At 42.8% G+C, this 20,202-nt stretch overlaps 1 protein-coding gene across 14 annotated transcripts in view; it reads right to left on the bottom strand.

The window, feature by feature from the left end:
• The window catches only part of PARD3 (par-3 family cell polarity regulator), a 685,332-nt gene extending 679,953 nt beyond the window's left edge, over positions 1 to 5,379 (bottom strand). For 10 of the 14 annotated variants that reach the window (XM_079107667.1, XM_079107652.1, XM_079107670.1 and 7 more), the window contains exon 1: positions 4,946 to 5,378. In XM_079107667.1, the coding sequence (XP_078963793.1) occupies positions 4,946 to 5,065 (120 nt within the window). In that variant the 5' untranslated portion in view covers positions 5,066 to 5,378. Of the gene's footprint in view, positions 1 to 4,945 lie in introns of all 14 variants that reach the window. The other 4 variants (XM_079107658.1, XM_079107657.1, XM_079107666.1 and 1 more) reach the window with 3 other exon arrangements.
• Positions 5,380 to 20,202: the final 14,823 nt, after the last annotated feature.

Genomic DNA, 20,202 nt, shown 5'->3' with positions numbered 1-20,202 from the left:
GTATGGAAGAGCTCAGTGAAGGAGAGCTGGGAAAGCAAGAGGGGTCCACCACAAGAGACAGGATGTGCTAAGGCACAGGACCTAGCCAACAACAGGAGGGAATACAAGGCACTTAAACAGAAAAAAACAAGGTCTAAATTTTCGAAAGATCAGTCTTTTGAAAATGTTTAGTTTCTCTCTCCTTTCTGAGAAGACAAAAAATGTTAATAAAACTTCTTTCAATTTGCTATTTTTATGATTGCCTCTATTTCCCTTCAATCTCGGCTGCAGTGTAACTATTTTCCTAAAGGTTTCCAGAAGCTTATAAATGTTAACAACATATGGTCATACATTTATTCACAGAAAAATTCCATATCAACCACCAGATTCTTCATAAAAATCATGACTTATGTGATTTTAGTAATTAATAATCCCCTGAAAAGACCGCACATTTTCAAAAGTTTCTGTCCATAAGCCAAAAGTTATTTTTTAAATAACAAACTACTCTAAAATAATTGAGACATGTTTGAGGGACAGAAGCAGTGGCCCAGAAATCAGAGGCACATATAATCTATGGGTAATAAAGCCATTACTGGCAACTTTTACATTGTCTGCTCCATGGTCACATTCCATTCCTCTGATTGAGGTATTGTATAGGCAAATAATATTGTATCTGTTCTTCAGTTAAATTACACATTGCCTTTTCAAGCAAAGAGGAAAAACTCAAGCAGGAATAGTGAGACACTTGGGAATGTTTTGCAGGAGTAAAGCCATTTAGTTGATGAAATATATTAGTGATTCAATTAGCCTTTACTGAGTAGCTGCTACAGGGGCCAGAACCCTGTACTGAAGAAACTCATGCACGTTATCCTGCTTAATATTCACATTAACTCTACAAGGGAGTATCCCACTTTATTTATTTTTATGTGGTGCTGAGGATCAAGCCCAGTGCCTCACACATGCTAGGCAAGTGCTCAACCACTAAGCTACAACTCCAGCCCAAGTATTCCACTTTAGAGATAAGGAAAATGAGGCTCTGTAGGGCAAGCTTGCCCAAAGTTAAATGGCTAATAAGGTGTAGGTATCCAACACTTTCCCCGGAGAAGAGAGATGGGGAGAGAGGGGGCAAACAGAACAAACAGGTTCTAGAAACTCCCTTTTGCCCTTCAGTCCCTTCTTCCCCTTTCTCAGTAACTCAGCAGCCAGTTAGCACCATGTCTTTATACTCATCCCAACAGTGGCTCAAGTTGTCCTCCTAGAAACTACTTGCTACCCTAGCCAAACAACCCAGTCATTCCAAATACCAGAGTCATTTCTGTACTAACAATCTGCATAAAGTCCTGGTCTTGCCCTGGGATTGATGCACAGTCCTCTGGAGTTTGATCATAATCAACCATCTGACATAAACCTCAAAGAAGCCAATCTGCCCTGCACGTCCAAATCACCTTTGTTCACACTGTTCCCCTACCTAGAATGCTTTCACTCCTACTCTCAGAATGGCAGCAGACACTCCAGAGTCACATACTTGGCCCCACTGCAGACCTAAAAACCAAAACCCTCTCAACCCACTAAGCCAGCGCTCTCTGAGGCCACTCCATTACTCAATTAGAAGACACTTCCCTAAATCAAGGACAGCCTTCCTGCCCACCAAACCAAAACCTAGTGACTGAATGACACTTACTCTTCCTCACACCAGAAAGGTGCCTCCCATGTCCAAAACCCAGAAGCAACTACTATCCCATTCCACCCTGTTGCCAATTAATCCTACAGCTCTGTTATTAATAATTTTATACATTCTTCTTGTCTCTTTTTGAGTGCAAAAGTTTAGTCCTAAAATTCATACAGCATGATGTTCTGTACATAGCAGCACTTCAGCTTTAGAGTTGGAACTCTCACACCCCATGTCCACCAGGAATCATAAATGTCAGACCACAGGCACAAGAACAGATATGTAAATGGTCAGCACCCTGATCCAAAGCAGTCACTTGAAATATCAATGTAACACAGTTTTCAATGCCTAGAGAGCACCCTGCTCACAGAGGGTCTGGATGAGAATGGGTGAATGAAGATGGAGAGGCATTTTCACCCGTCAGTGATCATAACCACAAAAATATTTTATGTTTGTTTGTTTACCAGTGGGGGAAAACTATTACTTATGACTTCAAGGCTTCAAATACCTGCTTATTGAGGACATTTCTTGTACTAAGTCATGCCATTTTACTGCCCAGAAAAATTGATTTGTTTAACTTGAAGAGAAAACAGCTCATATATACAAATATGATGCCAAAAAATTAGCTGAAGCATAACACAAAATGCTTGCTGCAGTGAAAGGCTTGGTGAATTTGGGATCTTTCTCTGGGGGAGAGAGGTATTGTTTTTTATACAATAAACATGATCTCCCCACCTTTCTCCCCACCAGACAGAAATTCATCTCACTACCACATGCCACCTAGCAATCTAAATGCTACTTTACAACCACCCAGTTATCCCATTCTTCATACAGGATTTGTCTTGTTCTCTTAAACAGAACAGATAAGAGAATAAAATTTAAAACATGGTTAATATGCTTTTGCTTCATTATTACCTTATATAGGATAGGAAAAGTGGAAAGATAAGATTAATCTTTAGCCTAACAATTTAAGAGGAAAAACTACAAATGAACCTAGAAGGTCCTCAGACCCTTGTAACATTTAAGAGTCAACATTCTGATGATCCAATGATTGAACCTTGTATGGTGAAACCCATCTTACAATTCTCCTGCTAAATTGTTACAGTTAAAGAGTTTTAAAATAATTTTGGAAACCCCTGAATCATCTCTGACTCTCCCTCTCTTTTGTCTCCAACTCCAATGTCACAATCACCTTCTTTCTCTTCTCTACCTGGTCATCTCACACTTAGCCTTTATTCATGCCCCTTTTCTCTAAGTGACCCTTTAAGCTTCCTCTTCTCCTGAGGTACCACAGCATGACAATCCACACCACTAGTCTCTTCTCCTGAAGGACCATGAGTCTCTTGTCCTAGACTCTTGTCACAGTCCATTTTACCACACAGTAGCCAGTAGGTCCCCTAAATGTCCAGCACCCAAAACAGGGCTTTGGACATGGTAAATGCTTAATTTCTGTGGGCAGAACAAACTAATGATTCAATCAATCAACTACATTTTTAACTCCCCATCAAGCAATTCAACCAATGTCCACACTGTGCACATGATGAAATATGACTAACTTTAGGCATGTAAAATTACCAAAGCACAAGGAAATACCTGTCACTTTCTCTGTTCAGGACCCAGGCACAGGCAGAGCATGTTATTGCATTTCGCTTTCGTTCACAGCTTAAAATGTTGCTTTCCTTATTTGTTTAGAACATTTAGCTCATAAGCTGTCACAAATTATCCTTAAAAATGCCAAAGGTAAGGTTGGAAGGGAATTTTCCCCCTTATCTGCTTTACAAGTTAAACAAGTGCCAAATTTCCATTAATTTTGTTAGATTGTCAAAAAGAGTTCAACCAACTGTAAGGAATATTTTACAGCTGTTTTTAAAAAGTCAACGTCTTCCACCTTGTGTCAAGTTCCTAAAGATCCCTCAAAGTTACCTTTAAAATGCAAAAGTTATGCTATTTTCCCAATAGAAAACAAAAATGATAGTGTAAATTCCTTTTCCTTAATCTTAGAGAAATTTGGAGGATGCCACCCCAAGGATTCTGTATACTCAATTAGGCTGATAAGGCCACCTTCCCCTAACCTGATGCCTCAAATCCCACAGAAACCAGGCCACTCCACTGTAAGGAACAGATAGGGAATACAAAATGAATATGCTTTCTACCAAACTTAACTATCACAAAGGAAATATCCTCAGGTGCTCGAGAGAAACTTCAGCGTGGGCTGTTGTCAAACACAGACACAGTCGATAAAACAATTTAACAAAATGCCTTTTCACTTCTGACACATTGTAGAGGAATGCACTTAAGTGGAGACAATGTTATCACTCCACCAAGAAAAAGGGAAATCTACTCAGCTCCGAAATCAGGCCCTGGCTCCGCAGCCCCAGCACCATATGGAAGTAGTTCTAGATAGGTAAAAGCCGAGTTCCTGGCAGGAAAACTTTTAATTCGGTGACTGATCCCAGGCTTGAATTTTTTTACGGAGCCTATTCATCACCAAGATTCTCTGCTCAACAATCGCCCTATGAGCTTGTGCGAATGGGTGCCCCTCTCGGGGCTGCATCCCGATCCCGAACCAGCGACTTTCTCCTAACCCTGCAGCCCCCAAATCGAACCCGGACACCCCGGCGCACGATCAGCTAGGAGGAAAAGGTTCACTACAGTTCTCTGCCCCTCCCGGAGGAAGGGAGTGTGAGGAAGGAACGAAGCCACTCTCTGCCGTCTGTGGTATAATTCAACTCTCTCCACACCAAAAAAGTTCCCTTTCCCTAGCCTTTGCCCGCGGGGCCTGGGAGCGGGAGAGGCCTGGGGCTGGATTTCAAGGGCCAGCTGCAGAGCCGGGACGGAGGCGTCTGGCCAGGCTCTCCCAGCGACCCCCAAGCGTGGGATTCGGAATTCACTCCCTGCAGGTTTCGGGGCGGCGATGGCCCGTCTGCTCAGCACTGCCCTCCTAGCCCCGCGGTCCCGCGGCCGGAGCTCCGAGGGGTCCCGGGGCGGCGTTCGGTGGGGACAGCGGGTTGCGACTCCGGGTCTGGAGTGGTCGCCTTGCCGGCCCAGCAGGCGCGGAGAACTTTGCCGCCCGCAGCCCGGAGCGGGGGGCGCCAGCGAGGCCCGGCCGGGCCGCCGCACTTTCCCTTTCCCCGCCTCCCTTCTGTCTCCCTCCTCCCGTTTCCAGGAAGCGCCATATTGATCCCGGCGCCTTCCCCCTCCTCCTCCTCCTCCTCCTCCTCCTCCTCCTCCTCCTCCTGCCCCAGCCGCCCTCCTGCTCCCGGCTTCTCCCGCCCCCGTGCTCCCCCGGCCCCTCACCTTGGCGATGGCCTTCCGGTAGCGGGTCACCGCTTGCTGGATAAGGCTGAAAACTTTCATGTGGCCGTCTCCGCACGGCACGACCACCCGGGTCCTCCCGAAGCACACGGTCACTTTCATGCCGCCGCCGCCGCGGGCCGGCCCGCGCCCCTCGCTGACCGCGGCGGGAGCGGCCCTGAGCCGGGGCGCCTGGACACTGGGCGCGGTGGGGCCGCTACACCGGCGCGCGGGCTGCTAGGGGCGCGGGCAGGCGGCGGCGCCGGGGGGCCACTCGGCTACCATGCCCGGCCCGGCCCGACCGCCCTCGCCTTGCCCGGGGCTCGCCTTGCCTCTGCCCGCCGCGGCGCCCTCAGCCTCCGGCCACCTGTTCGGCGTCTCGGCGCGCTCGGCGGCGGCGGCTGCGGCCCGGGGCTGTGTGGCGCTCGCGCTCACTCGGGCCGAGGGGGGAGGGGACGGCGGCGAGGGGAGGGGAGGAGGAGGAGCAGGGCTGGGCACACAACACCGCGCACATGCGGCAGGGGGAGGCGCGGCCCGCTCCCGGCGCGGCGCGGGGCGGGGCGCACAGCCGCCCACTGCCGCCCCCGCCACCTCCCTTCCACCCGCGCACGGCCGGGAGACCCCTTAACCCTGCCGCCGCTCGAGCCGGCTGGCTTTTGCCTCTACTGTCCCTTTCCCCGGCGCCGCAGAGGTGCGAGGCTGGGGCGCTTCCTGGCTCAACCCCGACCCCCGAGTCCTGGCACTGCGGTCTCCCCAACCCCCCTCACTCTGCCCAGCAAGCTGCGGGGCTGTGCTCGCCCCAGCGATCCCCTCCTTGGAGATCCCCTCTCAAAATCCCCAGAGGTCTCTACTGAGCACCACCCTCCCCCCTTTCTTTGTCACTTTTAATCCCCGTCCTTGGGCTGGAGGGTTTCGAGTGCAATCGCATCTGGAGAGAGCAGTTTATACTCAACCAGCAGACTGAATGAGCCCACACCTTTAAAGCCCAGCAGTCACCAACCCGCCCCTGGGAGGATAGGGATGGGGCTGGGTAGGGATGTTCCAGCTGAGATCTCTCCGCTGGCCGGGGGCCCTAGCGAAGCGGACGCCTGCCTCTTCCCAACCCGCAGCTTGGCAGGGTTTTTGCACTGGCTTGCTTGCTTGGCTGCAAAGCCAGGCAGCGGTTGTTCTGCGTTAAAAGCAAAAATTAATCGTCTCTTCTGGGGAGAAGTTGGTGAGGCTTTGAGGATCCCAGCCTTTCTCCTGAAGCCACCATTTACCTTGAAGTTTCCTGTTGACCCCTTGGTGAAACATGGTTTAAATACGTAGAACTTTTCCACCAGCAATTGAGACTTTTTTTTTTTTTTTTTTAATTCTGCAACATTGGTAACCCTAATGCAAATCTGTGAAAAATATACTCCAAATGCGCTGGGGGATCGCTATGAAAGGGAAACCCCACAATGTGCGGACGCTTAACGCAAGCACTTAAACCCGCAACTCCGTAAAGAGTTAGTTACTTGCAGAATATGAGACGTTTGAAAAGAACATGGACCAAGTTAAGAAAGTAAAGAAGCTCATTGCTGTCTTAGTTATGGGCTGTTAATTCCTAAATAGCCGTATGTCACTGTGTTTAAGAATGACAGTTGACAATTGTCTGTAAAGAGTTATTGTTGACCCAAGTTTGTAATTTTTTTTAAGTAAATTCATTTGTGCTAGTTGTTTCTGGGATGTGTGATCGCAACAAAGCTCCCATGAGCTGAAGAACTTCAGTGTCTAGAGCTGGTGATCATCCATCCCTCCCACTCCAGTTCCCACGTTAAAATAAGGAAACAAGACAAAGAGGTTCATTGCTTTCCAGAATTCCTGCACTTTCCAGTATCCCACACTGCCCTCAATAGAGTGCACTTTGTCATATAAAACGTGTACTTCCTCTCTCATCTCACAGCCTTAACCAACACTCTTATCAACTATCCTAGCAAATCACTGCAATGAATAGGTGCTGTGAGCCATCATCCCCATCTTCCTCCAAGATCTTAACCAAGAAATCACTTTCCCAAGGCCACTGAGAAAGCTTAAGGCAGTCGGAAACAATCCAGGTTTCCTTCCACTATCCTGGGAAAGATTCATCATTATTTTTTTGACTGCAACATTCAACATTTCTACTCAAGTTTGTAAGAACCATGACAACGACTTGCTGCGATCTTTTTAAATTAATACTTGGGTCAGCAACAAGAGTTATGAGTTCTGTTTCTGCTTTATGCATGTGGGGGGATATACTTGTTTAGAGTGGGCTTTTTTAAAAAAAATTCTGATAGAAAAGTCAAGTTTCAGTAATAGCTAGGGTACATCAGCATACATCTAAGTTCAGCTCTTAATCCATCCATTTAATTGTGCCTTAGACATGATATTTTCTCTCATTCCAGCCTCAGTTTTACCAGTTAAGTGAAGCTGATGAGATCCATCTCATAAATTATATGGATTAAATAACATTAAAATGCAGGCTGTCACCTGGGAGTGTGTAGCATAACAGTCTAATTATCATTAGGTACATAAAGGGTAGCAAAGTCCAGGACAGAATAGCAGATGATTATGGGGTTGGGGAATGAGAAGCTCAAGTCTTGGAGAAATTCCTGGACAGGTGATACAAATATTCAGTGACTGGGCCAGGACTAGAACCAAAGACCAGAGCTCTCAGGTCACACTAATTCAATTTCACCTATAGGTAGTGAAGTACTTCCATACGGAAAACACTGAAAATATTACTGAAAGGTGAGTCAAAAAAGACACACTAGAGGTCAAAATAAGATAACTACTTCAATAACTGTATTGTAAGACATTAAGTAAGTGGCAGCAAAGTCCTTATGCCACTTCTGGGGAGGGAGGGATGCCTGAATAAATGAGGTGAAAGTGTATCATTTTATTTACATCAGTTCCTCTTACCATTTGTCAATAAGGGTTTGGAGAGTTTTCCAAACATATGATCCCTAGGATGAATAATAATAACATGTATTCAACTAACCAGATAAAGCTTTATAGTTTTATTTAAATCTACCTAGTTTATCTAGATGCCAGCATCCCCTTGACATTAATAATTGATGAAGAACTAATGCTCTGTAATCTAAGCTGCCAGACCCTTTGGTAATTTAAAGTCAATTTCATAAAATTTCATAACAAATAATGAATCCATTTTCACTAGTATTTCCCTCAACTAACATCTAGCCATAAAATTGGATTAGGATCAGGCCACCTTCATATCTATGAAATGTTCAGCTTGACCAAATTGCTTCTGGTCTGAGGTAAGCATAAAAGCAAGCCTAGTCCCAGTGAGAAACAAAATTATCAAAGTCAAGGATCAAATGTTACATAAATACTTTATAACATGTTTACTTTCTTAAATTCTGTATATTTCTGGTAATAAAAAAACATTACTACCCTTCTCTTCCTTGTACTTCTATTTTACAGTTGATTGGTTCAGTTGGTTTTCAATACCCCAGAGAGTTCTGGGAATTAATTCAGGTTTATCTGGGCTTTGGGTCTATCTGCAAATGGGCAGGTATGACCATATAGACTATGATTTCTACTATATCCTGCCACACTCATGGGTACCATGAAATAAATACACATTTGATATGTGTCAGGGATGGCATTTTACCCTTAGAAAGTTAGTACTAAGAATAAAGAAAACATGTACAGGAATTTTTGAAATTCAGTCATACATTGAATATTATAGTTATCTCTGGGGCATACCTATCAATGCCTACTCTTGTTTTATGTTTAAGATGATGTTAATAATCTTATATGCCTAGCCTCAGCTATAGTCTAATAGAAGAATTGGGTAACTTATTTAATAAGTGCTTACTACCCACTTATTTTATTTCAAATCCTGCACAATGCATTGGGTTGGTAAGCCCTCCCTTAAGAGGGTCTCTATCTGGTAAAGATTTCAGAATTGAACAGGCAACAACTGAGAGTATAGTATTACATATTAGAGATCCTGGTGATACCCAGAGAAAGTTTTCACTTCTTCTGGTAGAGAGGAAAGGAAGAGGAGGAAATCTAACGTTGTCCAAGAGAAATATAATATGAACCGTATTTATGATTTAATATTCTCATAGTCACACACAAAATTAATTTTAATAATGCAGTTGATTTAACTCAATAGATACTACATATTATCTCAGCATGTAATCAATTTTTAAAAAATATTAATGGGTCTTTTATATTTATTTTTTTTCCGCCTAAAGTCCTCATGATCCTGTGTGGTTGATATTACAGCACATCTCAATTTGAACTAGTCCCATTTCCAGAGCTCAATAGTTACATGTGGCATGTGGCTACCGTATTGGTCAGCATAGCTCTAAAGAATGAGATTGCTGACGACTGGAAGCCACACACACCGTTAAGGAACTGACTCACAAGTGGACCGAGATTTTGAGGACAGAGCCTGTGTTAGTCACAGCCCTTGCCTAGAAGTTATCACAAGGTTGGACTCATTAAGCATTTGGTGAATAGATGAAGGAGTGAGTACATGAGTGGATGAATACGGAAGGTGCAGGGAAAGATGGCTTCTTGACATAGATGTGCATTGTATACTAGTACAGTTGCATTTGGTATAAAATGCAAAGATTGGGGGAAGAAAGAACTGTACTTAGGCTCAGTGCAGCTTCCCTGTTGTTGAATAACATTAAACACAAATCTAAAAGCAGCAGTTTTTCTAATGAGGCATGAGCTCATGTGAATTGCATGTTCAGAGTAAAGATCAACAAAGGAAAAGGAAACAAACAAGAAAAGAAGAGAATAAGAGAGAGGAGGACCCTTAATAATCCCCCAACCTGCTGAAAGCAGTCAGTAGACTGAAAAGTACAGGGAATGACTTGTTTCAAAACAGAAGTAAATTATACAGGATCAGGAAGTCCCTGCCAGACTCCCTCAACCATCTCCTTTTCCCCCTTACTTATAGTCAGTGCTTCTGATTTCATCCTAGAGGCTAATGTAATCCAAATGACTCCTGCTTTGCCAGCCTGGGATTACAGCAGATTTATGCACCAACTATATGTATCCAAGTCCTTCCCTACCCAAACATTGCCTGTTTCAAAATATTCTAGGGTCATCCTCTACCAGTCCATCAACTATAATCACCAAGATATCCACCACATCAAAAACTGAAGGCCCCAAAGTTGAAGAGCAAGACAGCTTGTTGAAGTCCATGCAGGCCAAACAACAAAGGCCCACACATGGCAAAATTAAAACTTAGTGTATCAAAGACAAATCTGCAAGAGGGTCAAGTACAGCAGTGTAAGAGCAGAATGTAAATGGTACACTGAAGGTAGGATTCAGAGAACCCAGTGGTGTGGAGATGTAGTTCCACAGGATGATTTATAAATTTCAGTTCTTGTCAGGTGCAGTGGCATGCGCTTGTAATCCCAGCAACTCAACGGTTCTCAACAATTTAGCGAGACCCTGCCTCAAAATTTAAAAATAAATAAATAAAAAGGGGTAGTATAAATAAAGTATCCCTGGGTTTAAGTCCCACTATCAAAAAATAAAATAAATGTTAGTTCTTCCAGCCTATCTTTGAGCACAAAATTCAGAGTCAAGTTCTCTGACAAGGTCTAGAGCGCTGGCCTTCTATGTTGCAAGGGAACCGGAAGTATATATGTAGTTAGTGAGATTGCTGTGATTTAGGGAATTTCAGTGTTTGAACCAACATTCTCTACCATTTTGTCTTCTTTCAAAGGTGGACATGCTTTTCCCAGGAATATAAAGTACTCAACATCTAGGAGAAAGGAAGGAAGGAAGAAAAGAAGGAAGGAAGGAAGGAAGAGAGGAAGAGAGGAAGAAAGGAAGGAAGGAAGAAAAGAAGGAAGGAAGGAAGAGAGGAAGAGAGGAAGAAAGGAAAGAAGGAAGGAAGGAAGGAAGGAAGGAAGGAAGGAAGGAAGGAAGGAAGAGAGGAAGAGAGGAAGAGGAAGGAAGGAAGGAAAGGAGGGAGGGAGGGAAAATAATGGGGTGGGGATGGGAGCAGATCAAGGAAATAACTTTAAGCATTTCTAAATGCTTAAAGAGGTTAACTTCTCACCCAGGGACACTTATTACATGATTAAAAGAAAAAGAATGAAATGAATTCACATAAAGCTTCATACTAATGCTTAGATAAATCTCAGCTCTAAAAGACTCCGATAAGGAGAGAGATATGAATCATCTTTGAAAGACCATTTAATGAATATAGTCAAGCAGTTTCATTCAGTAACGAGAAAAAGAAAAAAATGCATTGAGGTTGATAATCAGAAAAACATACTTTTGTGTTTGACCTCTCAAGATTAAATGAAGGAAATTCTCAAACCCTGAAACAATCAGGATGAGCAAAGGGAAGGCTTTAATTAGAGTCAGTGTGATAGAATTAACCAAGGTTCAGGCCATGGACCCACCGGGGGTTACCAGCCTGCAAGACCCCCCAGTACAACACGCTCCAACCCACACCAACCCCAGCCCACCTGATGAAGAAATGTCCTTTTGCCCATAACTCAGAGTTCTCCAGAGCCAGGTCTGTTGATGTCAGAGGAAGCACGTGACTGTGAGAATGCTTTCTGATAAAGCCCAGGGCCCTGACCTTCTGTATAATAATTCTGATATGCTGAACCAGTGCACATCCAACTCTGCTGATCCCCTATACCTGATTTAAAATGACTGACACATCCTCCCTTCCCCTGTCAAGTTGCTCTGCTAAGCTAGGAGTTCAAGCTCAAAGCTTTCTCTGGTGCTTTGGAATTTCAATGTCTAAGCAGAGGATCTGTGCTTGTTTTGGCTGGGGAGGTTTTCTCGGGTGGAGCATGACAGAGTAGGACTCCAGTCCTGGATCCAGAACCCACAAAAGCAAGAAGTCTTTGTAACCACAAAACAATAACAACAGATCTCTCTGTCCTGGCTCAGACCTCCTCTCCCACGGGTTATTTTGTGGTCCAGACCATGCCATTTCTCTACTCAGAGTCCTGAGATGCTCTCCATCCCATTCAGAGACAAAAACCCAAGTCATAAGGATTTACAGGAACCCATGTGAAACACCTTCCACTCCCAAAACTCTTCTATTCCTCTTTCTTCTTCACTCCATCTCAACAGCCCTAATCTTTCTGCTGATCCTTAAATAGGCTGAGTGGAATTTCACCACAGGGCCTTTGCACTTATCCTACAATGCTCTTCTTTCTGTCTCTGCTTGAATTTCTCCCTCACTTCTTTTAGGCCCTGCCAAATATCACTTTTGCATTTCCTGACTACCCAGTAATTTCTCCCTGTTCGTCACTATGCCCCTTGCTTTGTGGTTCTCCATGACACTTATCACGATTAATTATTATATAGTTACTTATTGATCAGTAGTTGCCTCTCTTCCCCAAAGAATGTAAGCTTCCAGAGAACAGAGACTTCTATTTCATTTATCACAGTTACCTCGGTGTCTAAGACATAGGTGATCAATACATATTTGTTAAATACATTTTGATAATTAATGACCCGTAAGATAATTGTCATTTGGTATAGTAGTCTTTTGAGGTAGATGTTTCCTAAGTTATTGTTTTTTTTTAATAGTTTTGAATACCAACTGTGTGTGTGTGTGTGTGTGTGTGTGTGTGTGTGTGTGTGTGTGTGTGGTGTGTTTGTGTGATGGCATAGCAATTGTCCATTTAAGGCAGAGGTTAGCCAAGTATGGACTATAGGTCAAATTATGTCTACTGCCTGGTTTATTTTGTTGTTATTTGTTTTTGTTTGGTTTGGTTCTGGGGATTGAACCCAGCTACATTCTTCCACTGAGCTACATCCACAGCCCATTTTTAGATTATTTTTTATTTTGAGGTGAGGGTCTTACTAAATTGCCAAGGGTGGCTTCAAACTTGAAATCCTCCTAAATTGTTGGGATTACAGCTATAGGCCACCACACTGGGCTCCCACCACTTGTTTTTATAAGGCCTGTGAACTTTGAAAAATTTTTTCAACATTTTTGAATGCTTACCAAAAAAATCATAGCCAGAATAATATTTTGTGATGTAAAAATGACAAGAAATTCACATTTCAGTGTCCATAAATAAAGATTTATTGGAACACAGGCATGCTCCTTCACTGCATATTGTCTGCAGCTGCTTTTGTGCTTTATCAGCAGATATGCAGTTGCTATACAGACCACAAAATCTAAAATATTTACAATCTGACTATTTACAGCAGAAGTTCGCTGGCTCCTGGTTTGGAGGAATGCATGATGATTAAACCGTGATAGGCAGTGTAGAGAAGGACTATGTCTCTCCATTTTTGGAAGTAAAAAATGTCTTTGTCTTTCCACATTTGCCTCTCATTCTCCTGGGACCTTGACAGGCTAATGGCTCAGAGCTTCCATTTCTTCCTCTACTGTGGTCGATACATCCCAAAGCAATTCCCAGGAATTGCAGCCTTATATAACCCCCTCACCTCAGGTACAGGCAGAACTTGTGGCTCCTCATCAGTAGAACATAGCATATGTGATAGGACATCTCTCTTGTATTTCATTCCATAAAACTCTGCTCCAGTAGACTAGAGACTCTGCAACTGACCTTGAAGAATCAAAGAACCATGTTGCAAACTGTCTATGGAGAGGGACATGTGGCAGGGAACTATGGATGCCTCTGAGACCTGAGGGCAGCTTTCCCTGACTGCAAGTGAAAAACCAGGACTCTCTGCCATACAACCCTTGGGGAGTGAATTCTGCCCACAACAAATCAGCTTGGCAAGAACTATTTGAGCTCCAGATAACAGTGCAGGCCTGCAGATACCTTGATGGCAGCCTGTGAGATCCTGAGCAGGGAACCCAGCTAAGCCTTGCTCAGACTCCTGACCCACAGAAACTGAACTATTAAATGAATATTGTTTTAAGTCACTAAGCTTGTGGTCATTTGTCATATAGCACTATAAAATGAATTCATCTGTACAGTAAAGTACTTGAACTATTTTAAAATACCTTGGAATTCTAAGATTGCTCTTTAAGCAATGTGGTCTGATGATTAAAATCACCTAGGATGCTTATCTGCAATACAGATTCCCCTGGTCCTTCCTTTGAACTTCTAATTCAGCAGGTGTCGAATGGGACCTAAAATCTGAGGGGTTTTGTTGTTTTTGCTTTTTTGTTTGTTAGTTAGTTAGTTTGTTTGTTTGTTTGAAATATGAATTTTTAAGCCAGCATCCAGCATGATTCTTATTACCACCAGGCAAGTTTAGAAAACACTGACTTCATTGTCAAAAAATAGGAGGAGAGAAAGTCACCATGGACTGAAAGTGGTCAAAAGTAAAGTGACTAGAATCAGGTACAGTGGTGCTCACCTGTAATCTCAGCTACTCGGGAGGCCGAGTCAGGAGGATTGCAAGTTTTAGGCCAGCCTGAATGACTTAGCAAGACTCTGTCTCAAAATAAAATGAAAGGGGTTGGAGGTGTAGTTCAGCAGGAGAGCACTCACCTAGCATGTGAGAGACCCTGGGTTCAGTCTCCAAACAACAAACAAAAGGGGAGTGACTAGAGAATGGAAATTGAGTGAAGATGCTTTTGTTTCAAACACACCATCTTGTTCTCCCACCTCCATGCCAGGACCCAAGCTGTGTTCTCTGGTTAGAATACTCTTTCCTGATTACAAATACCTTTTTTTTTCCCCCCTAACATTACGTCCTCTGTGACGCTGTCATCAAAATCCCTCTGCAGGGAATCTTCTTCCACCTCTGGATTCCTATTGTATTTTTCATGCAATTCTATGGTTTCTTCAACAAATATTTGTTGAGTGGCTATTATGTGCTAGGTATGTGCTAAACACTCAGGATAAAGCCATGAGCAAAATGAATAGCAATCCCTTCCTTTATTTAGCTTACATTATAGTTTCTTGAACATAATGAGCATTAGTTTATAGTAATGGTTCTTAAAGTGTGGCCCCTGCACCAGCAGCACTGGCATCGGCCAGGGACTTATTAAAAATGCAGACTTTCAGGCTGCTCCACACTACCAAATCAGAAACTCCAGAGCTAGGACTCAGCCCTAAAAAATCTTCCTGGTGATTCTAATGCACCCTAAAGTTTGAGAAAAGCTATTTAACAGACCTGCTCCCAATGGGAGCCAAGGTATTTTAATACGCTACTCAACACTAACCCCTAAAAATCAGTACTTTAAAAGTTTTTAATTCGTGTTTTGAATAAATTGTGTAATGGATGATTGAATTTGGGGGTCATTCTTAGTGTAATGTGGGACCCAGAGTACTGGAAAACAAACCCAAAATAAATTACATGGCCCCCTCTAGTTTTATGTAATTGAAATCAGGTTAAAAATGAATGTCAAGAGAACACTTGATACTGAATAAAGTGTCTCCAAAGCTTCAAAGTGAACATTGACTGAAACCTGAGAAGTGGCCGTGGGAGAAGGGGAGTGTGGACCTCCTGGCTTAGGGCTTACCAGTGACTCACAGTCCTCATGTGTGTGCGAGCTCGGGTATGCTTGCATCCCTGTGTGCCCTCCCTTGTGGAACCAAGAATAGCTGTCTTTCTTCCCTGCATCGAAGGGGGACTCTGAGGGGATTTGGGCAGGACATTCCACCCAGCAGGAGCAGGAGCAAGAACACACTAACTAGCCTTTTTGCAAAGCAGTGACAACCCTACAGGCCTTGTAGAAATGGAGCATTCTTGGAAGTTAGTGGTGGAGGTAAAGGGTGAAATGTATCTTGTTGAACCTGAAGGTGGTGGACGTTTCTGTGAAAATTTTTCCTCTTTATTAAATGGTCAGTGAGGAATCTTTGAAGTATTTGAAGTACAGATGTTCCTTGACTTACAATAGATTTATGTCCCAATAAACTTCTCCTAAGTTGAAAATATCCTAAATTAGAAATGCATTTAATACACCTACCCTGCCTAATACCCTAGCTTAGTCTTGCCTACTTTAAACCTACTCAGGACTTACATTATCCTACAGCAAATCATCTACCACAAAGCCTATTTTAAGATTGGAGATATAGCTCAGCAATAAAGCATTTGCCTAGCAAGTGGGAGGCTCTGGATTCAAGCTCCAACACTGGAAGAAGATTAAAAAAACAAAAACAAAAACAAACAAAAAAACCCATTCTAATAAAGAATTGAATAGCTCATGTAATTTACTGAATACTGTAAAACATGCTGCAGAGTAGTTTCCCCTTGTGATTGCATGATTTATTAGGAGCCAGGGCTCACTGCTGCCGATGCCCACATCGAGAGAGGATTGCACCACATAGTGCTAGCCTGGGGAAAGATCCAAATTCAAAATTGGAAGTTTGGTTTCTACTGAATGCATATCACTTTCACACCATGGTAAATCCAAAACATCTTATGCTGAACAAGTATGAAACCCACAAGACTGGAATGGCAAAATCGTCTAGTGTCTACCTCCCTGCCTCACCATCCTGGCAAATGGAAACTAGCAGAGATGGAAAGGGTCACACCCTGCATCTAAAACTTGGAATATCAGGGCTCTACCCTGAGTGGAGAGTTGCTTCCTGCCCCTACACCCCTCTGAGGAACTATACAACCTGGGCCTGAGATTCACACTGCTGTCCCTCCCTGCCCTGGCTACTGCCCCAGCATTTCTACTGCGCTGCTGCAGCTTGCCCCTCTAGGACCTGTCTGGGATATCCTGCTCCCCAAGTCCTAGGGTGAGCCCTGGGTAGGTTCAACCACTCACTTGCCATAGCCAGAGAATAGAGTAGCCATGCATTCTCCCAAGTCACTCAGAAGATTTCCCATGGGCCAAAAGCTGCCCAGTGTCAGCAGTGAGTGGAGATGTGTAGGCTGCAGTGCTGAAGACAGTTGTTTTTTTTCCCCAGCAGCTGCACTTTTCCAGTCATGGTCCTCCTTTCTCTGCACTCTCTTTAGATATCTGGATCACAGCCCTGTACCCTGGTGCTTCAGCCATCTCTAAAGCACCCCTTTTCTACTTCTGTACAACCAGATTTCACATGTGTTGAAGAACTGCTTGTAGATCTTTGAATCTGTTGGGGGAAAACATCCATTCATTCATTCAACTTTTATTGGGCAATTAGTATTTTGCTAAGCACTATGTTAAAATTATAGTGATAAAAAGGTAAGAGACTATCTTGCCCTCCTAGTTGTTTTCTTTTCAACAACAAAAAGGGAATGGGAAGGGATAAGAAATTGATGTCAATAGGCCATTATAATAATGTACTATTTGCCATGGGAACACAAAGGGTAGAAAACTCTGAGGTCAGAGGTGGTCAGAGAAAGCATCCAGATAAGGGTAATTTTTTAAATGGATGATTGGCAGCCAGCCACTTAGGAAATTATATGCCTAAACTAAGGTGAGTGGAGAGAGTGCAATGGAAATGGATTATGGACAAATCTGTGAGCTTCTCTAAGAATCAAAAAGACTTTAAATGACCAGGTATAGAATAATACTACAAGGAGAATTCAAAGATAACTACAGTTTATTTTTATAATATTGGAAAAATGAAGGGATCATTGGCAGGTAAGGAGATCAGCAGGAATATCAGTTTTACAAATTTGTAGCAACAAATCTCATTGGTATATATAACTATAATGCACTGATAAAAATAAATATTATTTTTTTTAAAAGGAAAGGTGGGGTAAAGTTGTTAAACACATAAACATTCCAAACTTTGGAGAGGAAGGTAGAATATACTTCAGAAGGGTCTTTTTAATATAGACTGTTCATATGACTTTCTTATATCATGTTTACTCGGGTACCATGTGTAGATCATGACAACTAAATAGCCTTATAGTACAGTATTCTGTGTTGCAAAATGGAAATAATATGAGATTTAAAGCCAGAAGACCTGGATTTGAGCCTTCCCTCTACTAGCAGGGTTGTTAGCCAAATTAAGTAACCAACAATTATGATGCTTTATTTCTACATCTGCACAGTGTGAACAGTTCAAATACATAACTCTCGGATTGCTGTAACAATCAAATGAGATAATTAAAATGAAAATGTTTTATGCAATGGAATGCACTCTACAAATGTTAGCTATGATGATTGCTAATTCATTTTTCAGCTTGCTCTCTTTGTAATATTTTACTTATGCTTTTGAAATATCAAAGATAATAGCTTTTTCCCCCTAATATTTTAGATGAGCACATTTATCATCATGGTTTTTCTGATTACAAAAGTAGCCACATTCTGTTTACATATTTCAAACATAGTGGAAATAGATAAGAGAAAAAGTGAACAACACCCATGTTCCCTCCCTTTAGAGATACCCACTGTTTGGTGCCTCCTCTTTCTGGATATTGTACTTTGTTTAGAAATTCAGTCTTTCCACAAAGCATAACAAAAGATGTACTAGGAACTTTATTTTTGCTGACCCCCACCCCTTCAAAGTATATTCAGTGGAGTAATTTTCCTCTGCTGCTAACTGAAAACATGGCAGGCCTCTGAATATTTTTGCTCTGAAAACTGTCCTGCAATCACAAAATATAGTGTCAAAACAGAAATTAGGCCCAAGATTGTATTTCACCAACTCAGTTTCATTCAAAGGAAAGATGTTTTCCTTCCCTGAAGGTGGTAGGGTCAGGTTTTCTCTCTCTTTAATCCTCTTTCCCACTTGCTCTTTTAGCTAAGTCAAGGGGAATGGAGAAGAGAGGTGAGGAGACAGATGGGGACTTCCTTACTTGGCTACAGACTGTCTCTCTGTGGGATAACAAATGCTTAGAGTCAACACATTCCTCTCCAAAATGTTCCTGAGACATCTTGGAGGGCCCCTACTGGATAGATTCCAAGACCTGGTTGATGCCTTCTTTTTACCCAAATACAGCTCGCTTCAGCCCTTGGGTCTCCAAGAATCCAGTCCTCACTAAGACTCTCACAGAAGGAGGTCCCAGGTGCTCCTGGCACTCCTTTTGGAATTAAAATGAACTTACAGTGACTAAAGACTGGCTGTCCCTCCCTCTTGGCCCAGGACCTTTGAGAAACAGTAATGCACTCCTTATCCATGGCCATGGTCATCAGTGGGAGCATAGCTACTTCTCAAATGCAGTCCTCCACTTTGCCTTGCTACAGCCACTTTAGATCTCCCAGGTGTAAATCAGGCTCCAACCCATGGGAATATAAGCAAAGCTCTGTAAGTATGTACATGCTCACCCTGTCTCAGACTCACAACTTCCTTGCTCCTCCTTCCCTTTAGCAGAACTGTTCATGTAAATTTCCTCACAAAGCCCTGTCTCCAGCATGAGACAGAGTAAGAAGATTACAGGGTCCCAGGGTCAGTTTTCAGAATTTACTGTGAGGTTCACTCTACCATTGCTTGTGTCACCCACTCCATCTGGTATCTGATATCTCTCATATCTTGATACAGTTGAAACCTAAGTGTGTTGTGGGTTTTTTTTTTGTTGTTGTTGTATATTTGTTTGTTTGTTTTGTTTTGTTTTGTTTTTGGTACCAGAGATTGAACCCTGGGGTAGTGAACCACTGAGCAACATCTCTAGCCCTTTTTTGTATTTTATTTAGAGACGGGGTCTCACTGAGTTGCTTAGGGCCTTGCAAAATTGCTGAGGCTGGATTTGGACTCACAATCCTCCTGCCCCTGCCTCCAGAGCCCCTAGGATTACAGGCATGTACCATTGTACCTGACTGAAACTTAAGTTTGGATGGCCAACTCCGCGCATTAAGACATGTGCATGACCTCGGGTGGTAGCACATGTGTGTAATTCCAGTGGCTCGGAAGGCAGAGGCTGGAGGATAGTGAGTTGAAAGCCAGCCTCAGCAATTTAGACAGGCACTAAGCAACTCAATGAGAACCTGTCTCTAAATAAAATATAAAATAGGGCTAAGGATGTACTCAGTGATTGAGTGCCCCTGAGTTCAATTCCAGGTACAGGAAAAAAAAAGATTGTGCATTATGGGACTGAGAACATGGCTCAATCATAGAGTGCTTGCCTAGCATTATAAGAGTCATGTAACTTTTAATTTTTAATTGCATTTAGTGCATTTGAAAGAATTTCTGACCAAAAATATATTTACATTTTTTAAAAACCCTGTATTTATAAATAGGATTTTCAAACAAAATACTATATTATGGATATGTAGCTTTGCAATTCATTTTTTTAACTTAGTGTGTATTGTATATATTTTCATATCAGCACAATAGATTCATCTAATAAATACCAATTGTGATAATTCACCTGGATAATACATAACTCATGGAGGTAAAGAAATTCCATTGTGGTTTCAGACCGCTCCTCGAGCAGATCATCCTTCTAACCTAGTTTTTTGGCTTTAACAGTAGCAATGGAGA

This window comes from Sciurus vulgaris, assembly GCF_902686455.1.
Source record: "Sciurus vulgaris genome assembly, chromosome: 12".
Classification (NCBI taxonomy): Eukaryota; Metazoa; Chordata; class Mammalia; order Rodentia; family Sciuridae; genus Sciurus; species Sciurus vulgaris.
The sequence above is the reverse complement of the archived record's forward strand: the minus strand, read 5'-3'. Positions and strand labels throughout refer to the sequence as shown.